The 11,517-nt window shown below is 36.0% G+C and overlaps 3 protein-coding genes across 3 annotated transcripts; 1 reads left to right on the forward strand and 2 right to left on the reverse strand.

The window, feature by feature from the left end:
• The first annotated feature begins 2,082 nt into the window (after positions 1–2,082).
• Positions 2,083–2,670, forward strand: LOC113226118. The gene has a single exon (XM_026458647.1). The coding sequence runs from the start codon at positions 2,083–2,085 to the stop codon at positions 2,668–2,670; it is 588 nt and encodes a 195-aa protein (XP_026314432.1).
• Positions 2,671–3,742: 1,072 nt separating this feature from the next.
• Positions 3,743–6,609, reverse strand: LOC113226163. The gene is made up of 3 exons (XM_026458696.1): positions 5,885–6,609; positions 5,646–5,791; positions 3,743–4,126 (listed from the first exon to the last, which is right to left on the reverse strand). The coding sequence occupies exons 1-3, from the start codon at positions 6,548–6,550 to the stop codon at positions 3,901–3,903; spliced, it is 1,038 nt and encodes a 345-aa protein (XP_026314481.1). The 5' UTR covers positions 6,551–6,609; the 3' UTR covers positions 3,743–3,900.
• Positions 6,610–9,380: 2,771 nt separating this feature from the next.
• LOC113226119 (serine protease 52-like) lies at positions 9,381–10,883 on the reverse strand. The gene is made up of 3 exons (XM_026458648.1): positions 10,422–10,883; positions 10,174–10,325; positions 9,381–9,626 (listed from the first exon to the last, which is right to left on the reverse strand). The coding sequence occupies exons 1-3, from the start codon at positions 10,881–10,883 to the stop codon at positions 9,467–9,469; spliced, it is 774 nt and encodes a 257-aa protein (XP_026314433.1). The 3' UTR covers positions 9,381–9,466.
• Between the last annotated feature and the right edge of the window lie 634 nt (positions 10,884–11,517).

Below are 11,517 nucleotides of genomic sequence, written 5' to 3' on the forward strand. Positions count from 1 at the left end.
TTCTTACTGAACATGTTTATTGTTTCCTTTAAGTAAAGTCTTTGATTGGAATACGCTCAAGTTGTACAATCCACGAACGGAATTAATCGGCCGTTCCTCAATCGATATGCATGAAATTTGAAAGAAGCATAAAAAGTACAATTCTGCAGGTCGTGACGAATTTTGAAAGTGACCCGAGATAATTGAGATTAAAGCTCAAATGTTATGTCTATGGGAAAAATATTCAATTACAAAATTTGTGCAGAGCTTAACAAAAGAAAAATAAGGACTGCTACGTTAGTAGGGAATTGACGTTCTGGCTAGTGATTTTACATTTTTAACCAACTTTAAAAAAAGGAGGCGGTTCTCAATTCAATTAAAGTTTTTTTTGTGTGTATGTTACGCGATAACTCCGGTATTTGTGAACCAATTTTCATGATTCTTTTTTTGTTGGAAAGGGGGTGCCTCCATAATGGTCCCATTTAATTTTAAAGAAAATCGTCCACCTCTAAGGATGGTTGTTCACGCATGAAGGTTCATTTTTATAAATAGCGCCTAAATTTTATTACAAGGAGCAATTATTTTAAAGTCGTCACAAAATAATAGATCATATTTGACAGCTAAACCAGTCGATAGTATGTAACTTTGAATGCAATCAACGAAACAGTAAATAAGCAATTAATAACTTATTGGGTTTTAAAAAAATACATAAATTTTATTGAAGGTCTATACGTTATGAAAGAAACATATTTCAAGTATTATTTTCGCAGGAATTCCAAAATAAAATCCAATTTTGAGTTACTCCGAAACGTCTTATAAACAGTTACATCTTCAGTCTAATTCTTTTTAATAATAGTGTTGTAACCAATAAGCGCCGACTATCATCGAGTCAAATCGGTTTCACTTTAAAAAAAATGACTTATTTAATTACTAAAGTCGTCACAAAATAATAGATCATATTTGACAGCTAAACCAGTCGATAGTATGTAACGTTGAATGCAATCAACGAAACAGTAAATAAGCAATTAATAACTTATTGGGTTTTAAAAAAATACATAAATTTTATTGAAGGTCTATACATTATGAAAGAAACATATTTCAAGTATTATTTTCGCAGGAATTCCAAAATAAAATCCAATTTTGGGTTACTCCGAAACGTCTTATAAACAGTTACATCTTCAGTCTACAAAGAAATAATTCTTTTTAATAATAATGTTGTAACCAATACGCGCCGACTATCATCGAGTCAAATCGGTTTCACTTAAAAAAATGACTTATTTAATTACAAAAACAAAAATTTTAAAGTGCTTACAAAATTAGACTGAGTATACTAGTATTTATAGTAGACAGAACCGTAAAGTCAGATTTGTATTTCCTTTTCTTTATCGCAAATTCTGAAACGGCAACACTGATGTCGATTTAGCGTCACTCTGCATCGGCGCCCGCGCAGTCTTTCGCCGTCTTGGAAGTTGACTGTACGCTTGGTTATTCGTGGTGTTTTTTCTTGTGACTCGGCTGTGCTTTTGGACTACTTCTATTTTCAATCTCGTTGACCTTGGCTTGGATATTTTGGACTTGATTCTGTGTGAACTCTTTTTCAACATGTCGAAAAGAGGACGTGCTTTAAATAGCCAGACTCGCGAACTGGTTGTGAAATTACACGACTATTTCGAAAGGGAGTCACTTAATGGTGGACCTCTATTACCAGTGACACAAGTGCAAAATCGCGTCGCAAGTGCACTTGGAATCGGCAAAAGAACGGTACACACCATCATACAAGAAAAATATGGGCCTTCCGGCTCTCAAGAAAACGTATTACATACGCCTAGAAAGAGGAAGAAAAGCAAGCCTGTAACAGGTATCGACACGTTCGATGCAGACGCTATTCGTAACCATGTTTATACATATTATACTAGACACGAGTACCCTACTGTGAGTAAATTGTTGGTATCACTTCGAGAGCTTGGCTTATTTACTGGGAGTGCTACCTCACTGATTACAATTTTGAAAAAAATTGGTTTTAAATACAAGAAGTCTGACAAAAGAAATATTATGATGGAAAGACATGATTTAATATTACAAAGAGTTTCATTTTTGAGAGAAATGAATAAAATTACAAATTGGGATAATGTTGTGTTTATCGATGAGACTTGGTTGAACTCAAACCACACAGTACCACAATCATGGACCGACGACACTAAAGCATCCAGCTCGAAAGTGCCAATGGGAAAAGGTGGTCGCCTCATAATTTGCCATGCTGGATCAGCCGGGGGAGGTTTCGTTAATAATGCTTTACTAGCATTTGAATCAAAAAGTACAAAAGAATATCACGAAGAAATGGACGCAAACAAATTTAAAGAGTGGTTTAAAACTTTACTTCAGAACCTCCCCGAACAATGTACAATAATTATGGACAATGCATCGTATCATTCGGTTCAAATAGATCGAGCGCCGACTCAGGCAAATAAAAAGGCTGATTTGGTGGCATGGCTACAGAGGAATGGTGTCGAAGCTGACATGGAGCTATTGAAAGTGGAATTGTTAAGATTAGTGCGAGAGCATAGACCTACAAAACTTAGGTATGAAATTGATGAATTGGCACTTGAGCATGGACATAAAATTATAAGGACACCGCCGTACCACTGTCAATACAATGCTATTGAGTTGATTTGGGCTCAAATTAAAGGTTAATATTTTTGCATTTAATACTGTTATTTTAAATTCGTATATATTAAGACTTATTTTGTACTAGTAGCATATTTTAATAAAGTACAAATGTAAAGAGGTAACATATAAACTTTCGAATTTGTAATATCACTGTGAAGGAACATTACTATTTTACAACAGTGTTTTTTTTTTACAGGCTACGCAGGACGTAATAATACTAAGCCACCGTTCTCCACAAAAAAAATGATGACTTTATTAAAGGAAGCATGTACTAAAGTAACAAAGGAAGACTGGAGAAAGGTGGTGGAAAAAACTAGAAAACTAATAAAAGAAGATTTTGACAGAGATGTTAATATTGATAATTTAATTGAAAACGAGTTAATTATATGGACTGGTGAAACTAGCTCAACAGATGGTTTTGGTTCATCTTCCGATGACGTTGATAAATAAAAAATTCCAATAAGGAGGTCTTTTGTTTTACTTCAGAATTTTGTTATTTACGTACAGGTTATCCTCGTGAACTATGCTAATGTATAACTATAATACAACAACAAGTACAGGTTGCCGTTGTGCTCACTTAAAATACTTACTTATTATTTCTATTAAACTGTATAACGTTTAAATAAATGTTGATTGATATATCTAGAACTGAAAAGCAATGAACAGAAAAATAACCTAAACGATTACAAACTCCTAAAATTTTTAATCGATTTCTCGTGAGAATCGTTTAAACTGGTTACCGATATTGCAGTTCACATCACTATTTACGTTGCGATGACATGTGTCAAATATGATCTATTATTTTGTGACGACTATAGTGATTGATTTTACTATTTTCCAATTCAAGGCGTTTTTCTCTCTCAATATACTTTGGAGTAATGAGAACCGATTTTTATTATCTCTTGTGTTAAGTTCCGTATAGTGGCGAACTAGGGGATGAACCCGGGTTTGCGCACTTTCCGGTAATCGATTTCAATAAAACTTGGTAATTATATGTCATTCCACGTACTTTTGAGGTCGGTTTTTTAGTACTCTGTACTGAGATTATGTTGCAATATATACTAAATAAAAACAAAGTACATTGACATTGATTACAAGATTGTGTGTAGGTTGTTTTTAATAATTGAGATTACCTCAACAAATACCTATGTATATAATAATTTACATATCTTCATTACAAGCTTTACCCACCGACTGCGCTGCTCGCTGCTCGCACTCCATTATTCTATATAAAAGCCAACAGCCCTGTCTACGTCAGTTAACAGTGCAATTCGTCGATTCAGAGCTTGTATTGGAAACTGTGCAAGCGAGTTGTCCGAAGTTGCAAGCATAGTTGTATAGTTGGTATGTGGACTGCTTGATCCACGAGCGGTGCCGGTCCACGTTGATGAACACCGCGACTCCTCGCACCAAACGGGAAAAAATCCCAATCAGTTGTGTCATTGGTTTCTTCACTATGAGACTACAGCCTGGATCGTCACTGGAAATGGAAATGTAAGTCGTGTCTGTATTTTCACCGACATCGCTTTGTGAACTTATGTCTTGAATATCTAAAAGTTGTAGCTTCATAAAACCAACGTTTTTTTTCATATATCTTTATAAATAAAAGTGAATCGATGGTTACCAAAACCTATACTGTACCGCCACTCACCCTCTCTAGTGCTCATTTGAAAACAGTTAATAGGTTCAAATATTTGGCGCACTGAGTGAAGACATCGGGACATTCGCGCGGTGTGTAAGGCGTGTTCCGGTTTTGAAGGGTAAGAGTGCTGGTGAAATTACAGGCGCATGGGACTTGTCAACTTATGTCTCAGGACGACCGGCGCAGTGCTTCTCAGATATTTGTGATTTAAAGCTCTGAGCGGCATTGCAACTGTTATGGACAGGTGTGTCGCTGACCACCAGGCTGAACGACTAGCTCGTCCCATCTCTTGGTATTATAAAAAAACACAACGAGCTTTGCGTGCAATGCGTTACAGGGCCGAGGCGAACATGCCCGATGCCTCGCTAGAGGCCCGCACCCGAGCATGTTTACGTACTACCGGGACAGCCCGATGTTAGCTCGGTAGATGTCATTGCACGTTATACAATAACGAACTGCTCGATGGGGTATGAATGTTCTGTTTTTATATATCATTTGCATTTTTGTATTGTAGTAATACATTCCTTTATGAGTTTTGATGTTATTTTTGTTGACTAACACTTTTGTCAGTGGAGACCCATGCCCAGCAGTGGCATGTACAAAGGGATGATGATGATATGCCCTTTTAAATTATTTCATTCTTTTTGAGACTCTCGTGAATTTTGCTAACAACCCTGTACGTGTTTGGAAATATTTTTGCTTATCGTGTAAATATCCGGCACAGTGCAATTCGTTATCATATTGTTATTACTTTTATATTATTGAGAGATGAGAATGACGGGAAATGAATGGAGACAAACACAAAAATGCGTTTGGTGAACCGAATAAATTATAATAACTACTTATATACTTGATTCAGTGTCATTTTCTCCAGCAAAGCTCATTGGTATTTAATTAAGTAATGTTAACAATACGTTTATGTTCTCGTTTATATACGTATATGAAAATGTACAGTATTAAATATACGATTATCTCTAGTTACAGGTGTGACTTACGTTATTTTCCCGATATTTCGGAACGGTTATACGCTCAACGACCATGGCGTGATTGACCAATTGCAGTTGACAGTTTTAAGAACGGGCATATCTACTGTCTACTCTCTTTCGCTGGCGACAACTACCCTTCTACCCCATCTCGATTTCTTGCGGCGTTACCAATGTCACTCATTTTTTTCCAGTAAACTACACTCAGTGTATCCACATGTGCAACCAAACAATTTTAGTGTTTGTTATTGTGTGGTACTAAGCACCGGTTTCCTTATACTGGATAGTTGAAACTTGTCTTCACAATTAACCTTTCTATGAACTAATGATGATTATTTAATGAAAAAAACACGAAAGTCTTAAAAATTACTCACTAAATATGCTTGACGAATTTAGAATTTGTGCAAAATGTGTCGTCAGGAAGGGATAAGTTGTACAAAAAATTACTGCAGTCGGCGAATGGCAGCAGATGCACTTTGTAGCCGGTAAGATGTCGCGAAGAGAGAGCGTCCAGGCCACACTGCATTGGTCGTCGATTAAAAAAAGATTTGTGTTTATAAAAATATACTAGTCAATAATGTATATGTTACTATAATAGTAAATTTGAACTTACCAAAGTTGTTGTTTTAGACCAAGCAACCATGAACGCTTCGTCTTTAGATGGCTTCTTACGTTTTCGTCCTAATATTCCACGCAATGGATGAGTTACTGCTCCACTTACCACTTTACGAGTGTACGATGAGAGTAGTTTCTGGGAATTATTTGATTTTTTAGCTATATCGCGCTCTAACTCCACCAGTGCAGGTAGCCGTGACTTGGTAACCGGTATTTGCTTTGGCTGACCAGTTACATAGTCGTCATCATTCCTGTTCTTGTGCCTATTTCCAACAGGAAGAATAATCTTTCTAATGTAAGGACCCATTGGTGGTGGTTTGCCAATAAACACCACGCCCAAGTTGTACACAATATTGTCTGTGTTATATTTAGGATGTATTTTGTACGACAAAACGCCCAACTTCGCCAACGCTTTGCTCGGTTGCGACGAGCCGAGGTAAGCCGTGATCCTATCCTTTAAGTTCATCTGTTTCAAGCAGTCCGCCGATGTCACAACCACCTGGGCTAGAATCAGCGAGCCACCGCAAAACCGGCCTTCACTTGCCTTTGATCTACTGGGATAGTGAAGAAACACAGAGTGTGCGTATTGTTTAAAATACACTTGTTTTTTCGAGGTTTTTGCCTGTTTCGTTAATAAAGAAATAAACAATAGTGTTGTGAGCATTACAGCGTACAAGCCCTGTTCAATAGGTAATACAGTCTGAGGAACTTATCGCGAGTCTCGGATTTTTTTATTACTGGCCGCTAGTAAAATACTGAAACATGAAAAATATAACAAGATATATTCGAGTTTTATTATTTCAGCAATTGAGAAGGTTCTTTTACGTAATAAATGTTGAGAAATTTTAAATTTCGTACGTTACATGCCTTAAAACTATTCCAATTGCAACTTAAACTGGTAAATACGTGTTAAATAATATAGAAGAATAATAATTGGGAATGATAACTTCCTGAGAAGTGTAACAATGTGCGACAAATACAATTCAATATTCATTAGTGCTTACATATACTGAATGGCAGTGAATATTAAGCAACAGTTGCCATAGTGATACACACCTACTTCATCTTTTCTGTACTTATTTGTTGCACAGAGAACCATGTGAAAATTAAATATAGCTGCAGATTTAAAAGTATAAACGTTTATTTGTCTGTTTTCATTCTAATCTACGAACCATCCTTAATACTTATAATTATAAGAAACATTCTTCCGAGACGCAAGATGGAATACTCAAAATGAATGAATGAATGAAATATTCTTTATTGCACATTATGCTACCACGGCGACACAAAACTGTAATTTGAGTATAAAAAGTAAGTTAATGTGCAATAAGTGTCCTTATTGTTACGTAGCTATTTCTTCCAGGTAAGGGGTGCAACTGAAAATATCTTCATAAATACACTACATAATAAGTACTAATAAAATCACCTATGTACCTAGAGGTACATATAAGATATAGATAAAGATAAATTAATATATAATAATATCACATTAATGCAATTCGTGTAGATTAGTTATTTATTCCATATTATATTGTCATGTGTAGTTAGTCGTTGAGTTATATGTTGTAAGTTGCCTGATTTCAAATAAAAAAAATATATAAATTGAAATAAATTTCTTATACACTTTTGAATAAAATAAAATAAAATATTGACAAGTTATTTGAAGGAAACGAGAGAATGAGATTATTGAATAGACTCAGAGACGAAATTCCACAGTCAGATCGCAAACACGGTAAAATAGTTGGAATAAATCTATAGGTATGAGATTTTATGTTTAGTAATAACGTGAGATAGGTATCACTTCATACAAATTAATTTTAGTACATATTTAAAACTGTAGATGGCGAAACTTGGATAAAATAAAAAATATCAAGTATTGAATATCGAAAATTTCAGGCAGGTATGTCATAATAAATAAGACGTATAAAATATAAAAAAGAAATGCAGAAGTATTTAAGCAATATGTTAGGAACAACGCTCATTCCCAACAGTGCTACCTAACTATCTATCTAGATAATTAACTACCCTTACTACCTATCTAGTTTCTATCACGCGCTGCATGGCCGGCAGCAATCTGGCCACCGGCTGCGGTTGGTTGGGTTTCCCTTCCACAACCCAGGGCGTGTCACTCCTTTATACTGTATCCCCTGGTATATTCGGCTTGTCCGGGTCAGATTTGCTCTGGCTGGGTGTGGTGCCAATGAGCAATGAGCAATGATAAAAAAATATTACATTCGCATCGCGAGTTTACTTGTTACCATCTATTGATCAGCGTTAAAAATCAAAATAGACGTCTAAAAAAGCGGAGTTAAGAGTGCGATATTTCTTTGTATGACCAATCAAGTATCTGTACTAGTATAGCATTATATTATTATCTGTGCTAATAAGCTGGTATCAGAAAAGCGAAAGGTTCGACAAGGTGGAAAATTGATCGTTCGTTGAGGTAAGGAGACGTAAAGGAATGAAATAAAATTCAGTACAGTGATGAAATGATGTAAAGGTCTATAAGCCGGTGGACGGACAGCCATTAAAGTTGTGCGCTAAATTGGAAGATATAGTACGAAGACCGAAGATGAACGTTCCAATTTATTGAGCAAGATGATGGACAAATTCGGGTAGCAAACCTAGTCCAATATCGGTTGGAGAATGCCCTGGGTCAGAGTAATTTTTGTCTTAGTTGGCAATAAGTTTTTAAGCTTCCTTAATGAGAAATGCACTACAAACACCTTACAACTTCAGTGCGTTTCCAAGTCAAACATCGATCAAAATGACCCTCGAGATCCTGACTGCCCCCAAATAAAGAATTTGGACACTATCAAACACAACAGGTCGCAAGGAGTCCAGATCAACACGAAATGTAAATGCAAGTGCTATCCATAATAATACATTTTGGGCGAGACGACTTATATCTATATATATCTATAAAGAGCAAAGAAGAGACTTCAGTCGTGTATAGATTTAAAGTCCCTTTTAGTAGCGTCAATGGCAAATGGTACATAATGAAGAGACGAAATGGTAGGAAGAAGGGGGAGTATGTAATAGAGTTGATAAAGATAGCATTTAGAGAGGAGAACCCTACGGAACTCCGGACGGGTTACCGCACCACGGAGAGAAAGAATCCTCATTACGTACGCAATAACGACACTGAAAAGTACCTTCGCAACTGCTAGAGATATGTTACAGAACGCAGTACTTCCAATAATAAGCCAAAGTCTAAAGGCATTACTGAAGTCAAAGAAAGATAGAGAAGCCAATTGTTGATTTTCCATACCCGTAAAGATGTCATCAGCGATTTGTGTGAGTGCAGTAGTCGTACTTTGACCAATGCGGAAACTAGACTGGAAAGGATACAAAAGGTTATTTCTGTTTAAGAAATAGGCCAACTGTCGGTGAGCGTGTTTTCCTAGGACTTTCGAAAAAGAAGAAAGTATGAAATGATATAAAATATACGAAAAATTAAGTTATAAATTTTGAATTTGAATACACAATACGGTTAACAATAATTTTTTTATCGATAATATAAAAATGGTAGCCTTATATGAATACTATAATTTGATAGACGACAATATTATTTCATTGATTATGTACAAAAAAGAGTTTTAGTGGCAGCCAAAATCCATTTGTAGAAATACGGTACTTCTGTGTAGATAATAAGACTCGTCGACACACGCGTTATCTTATGAGATACAATGCCAATTTGGATGTACCCACGGACTACCAAAGCGCTGCCGGAGTCACCCCTGTCAAATTCAAATAATTTAAACATTTAAAGATCACGAAGAGAAAGAAAGCAAGTGATAAAATGCTTCAAATTGAAATTATTTCTAGCAATAGATTATAAGCCCGATTTTGTATCGTCATTAATTGTACTAATTCAGTCCTAGCTATCCTAAACAAGAAATGTGAACAATTATTCCCACGTTTGGACATAGATTGACATAGATTGGCAAGTCAGATGTGAAATGTTCATTTTCTTAGGTCAAACAGACATACTCGGAGATTAATTATGCAATAATTCAGGTGATTTAATTGATCAATGAGTTGGTTAGCATCGTAAATTTGTTTAAAGTTGGTTGCGTAAAGGTAGACGACGTAACTACCACACGTCACCAGAGCTGGCGGTGAAAATGTTTTACACATGTGTGTAATAAGTTTTATTTCTTAGTTCATAATAGCTATGAAACTATAATATGAACAGCGGGTAAGCGGAAGCTCTATTGATTTTGAATTTTCAGTATGTCTACTTAGAAAATACACCATTAATGAGTGAGGAAAGAAGGAACTCACACCGCAGCGTAGCCGAAGTCCGTTTCTTTTTTGTATCCGGTTCCACAAATGAACCCAAGATCCAAATGCGGCAATATGAATTTGCACTCATTTCGTGAATACACTTTTTGCCTCGTGGTCTTTAAGAATATCGTATTTGTGTTACGTTTTTCCTGGCGGATAAAATAATTTAGCAGTCTGTAATTATTCGATTCTTACCATTAATTTTCAATGATGAGTTTTTGATTGAGAACAATAAAAAAAATTACATCTGTGACACCCCATCCAGCCTGCATAGCTGGTTGGTCGTAGATACTGACTTGGCTTAGAATAACTCTTTTTACTGCTTGGCTGAACACCAATGGTTTTGCCAGCATGGCCAAGGCAATGTCGTTTTTCATCACCAAATTATCGTATTGAGGATGGACGGTAAAAGTGGTCACCTCGAAGAACTTTCTACGGTTTTTGTTCGCATCACCCACGGCTACTGTTATCTTAGTACCGGGCCTGCAGTCGGCGAAACAATGCGCCGCTGATAGTAACATCACCTGGTTCAAAATTGACCCTCCGCAAGCAAATTCCTCGAACGTTTCTTGAAGGCACTGAATAGATAAATACGCTGAATGTGGATGGTCCTCAATGTTAGCAAACCTTCCTCCTACAATAAATCCTTCGAACTTCGAGCTGCCAGTTTTGCGCAATGACTTTGCTCGGGATTTTGTTAAAATCATTAGAACCGTGAACAAAAAAAACCTTTTGACATGAATCATTTTTAAATGTGTTCTTTTCGAGATTAATTGGAACTCTTCTAAAAGTAATGAGTAATAAACATTATCCCTTCATTTGGTGTTATAGGTATTTAATTGCTACATAAAAAAACAATAGAAATGATTGGTTTTAAATTAAAATAGTGCATGACGTTGAGCGTCTATTACATACTACTTCAATTAGTGTCGTTAACACTATTGCCTGTTTTTGTATATTCGCATGTATTAATCATAATAAATATTTTATACACGAACTCATTTTTGCTTCAGTGGCAGTACTCAAATGTTTGGTAGCAATGCTCACTGCACATACTGCAGAATACGTTGTTTGGAATTTCGGAGGAGAGCGACTGCTGAAATTCTTTAGGCGTTTAATTCTGACAAAGATATAGCATTAAAACATTTGGCAGCAATAGTCAAAGGACAACTATTAAGACCACTTTTAAAGGATTGACAACAGTGATCCACACATTAGTGTGGAGTGTGTTTTGGTATATTTTGAATGGACCTGTTGATTTTATAGGCCCCTCATAACTAGATATATTTAGTTTTGTATACCTCAGCATTTCCATTGCATCGTCGAAGTCTTTGAATAGGC

Source organism: Hyposmocoma kahamanoa, unplaced genomic scaffold (assembly GCF_003589595.1).
Source record: "Hyposmocoma kahamanoa isolate Upper Pololo Valley unplaced genomic scaffold, ASM358959v1 182, whole genome shotgun sequence".
NCBI classification, from domain to species: Eukaryota; Metazoa; Arthropoda; class Insecta; order Lepidoptera; family Cosmopterigidae; genus Hyposmocoma; species Hyposmocoma kahamanoa.

What these genes read in the sequence shown, in the direction of transcription:
- LOC113226118 (XM_026458647.1), top strand. Translation starts at nt 2,083, where the DNA reads ATGAATAAAATTACAAATTGGGATAATGTTGTGTTTATCGATGAGACT.
- LOC113226163 (XM_026458696.1), bottom strand. Translation starts at nt 6,550, where the DNA reads ATGCTCACAACACTATTGTTTATTTCTTTATTAACGAAACAGGCAAAA. An exon ending in GGTCTAAAACAACAACTTTG is followed by an intron (nt 5,792 to 5,884) that starts GTAAGTTCAAAT and finishes CGACCAATGCAG; the next exon opens with TGTGGCCTGGACGCTCTCTC. An exon ending in AAATTCGTCAAGCATATTTA is followed by an intron (nt 4,127 to 5,645) that starts GTGAGTAATTTT and finishes TTCCATTTCCAG; the next exon opens with TGACGATCCAGGCTGTAGTC.
- LOC113226119 (XM_026458648.1), bottom strand. Translation starts at nt 10,883, where the DNA reads ATGATTTTAACAAAATCCCGAGCAAAGTCATTGCGCAAAACTGGCAGC. An exon ending in CTGGATGGGGTGTCACAGAT is followed by an intron (nt 10,326 to 10,421) that starts GTAATTTTTTTT and finishes TTTATCCGCCAG; the next exon opens with GAAAAACGTAACACAAATAC. An exon ending in GACTTCGGCTACGCTGCGGT is followed by an intron (nt 9,627 to 10,173) that starts GTGAGTTCCTTC and finishes TGAATTTGACAG; the next exon opens with GGGTGACTCCGGCAGCGCTT.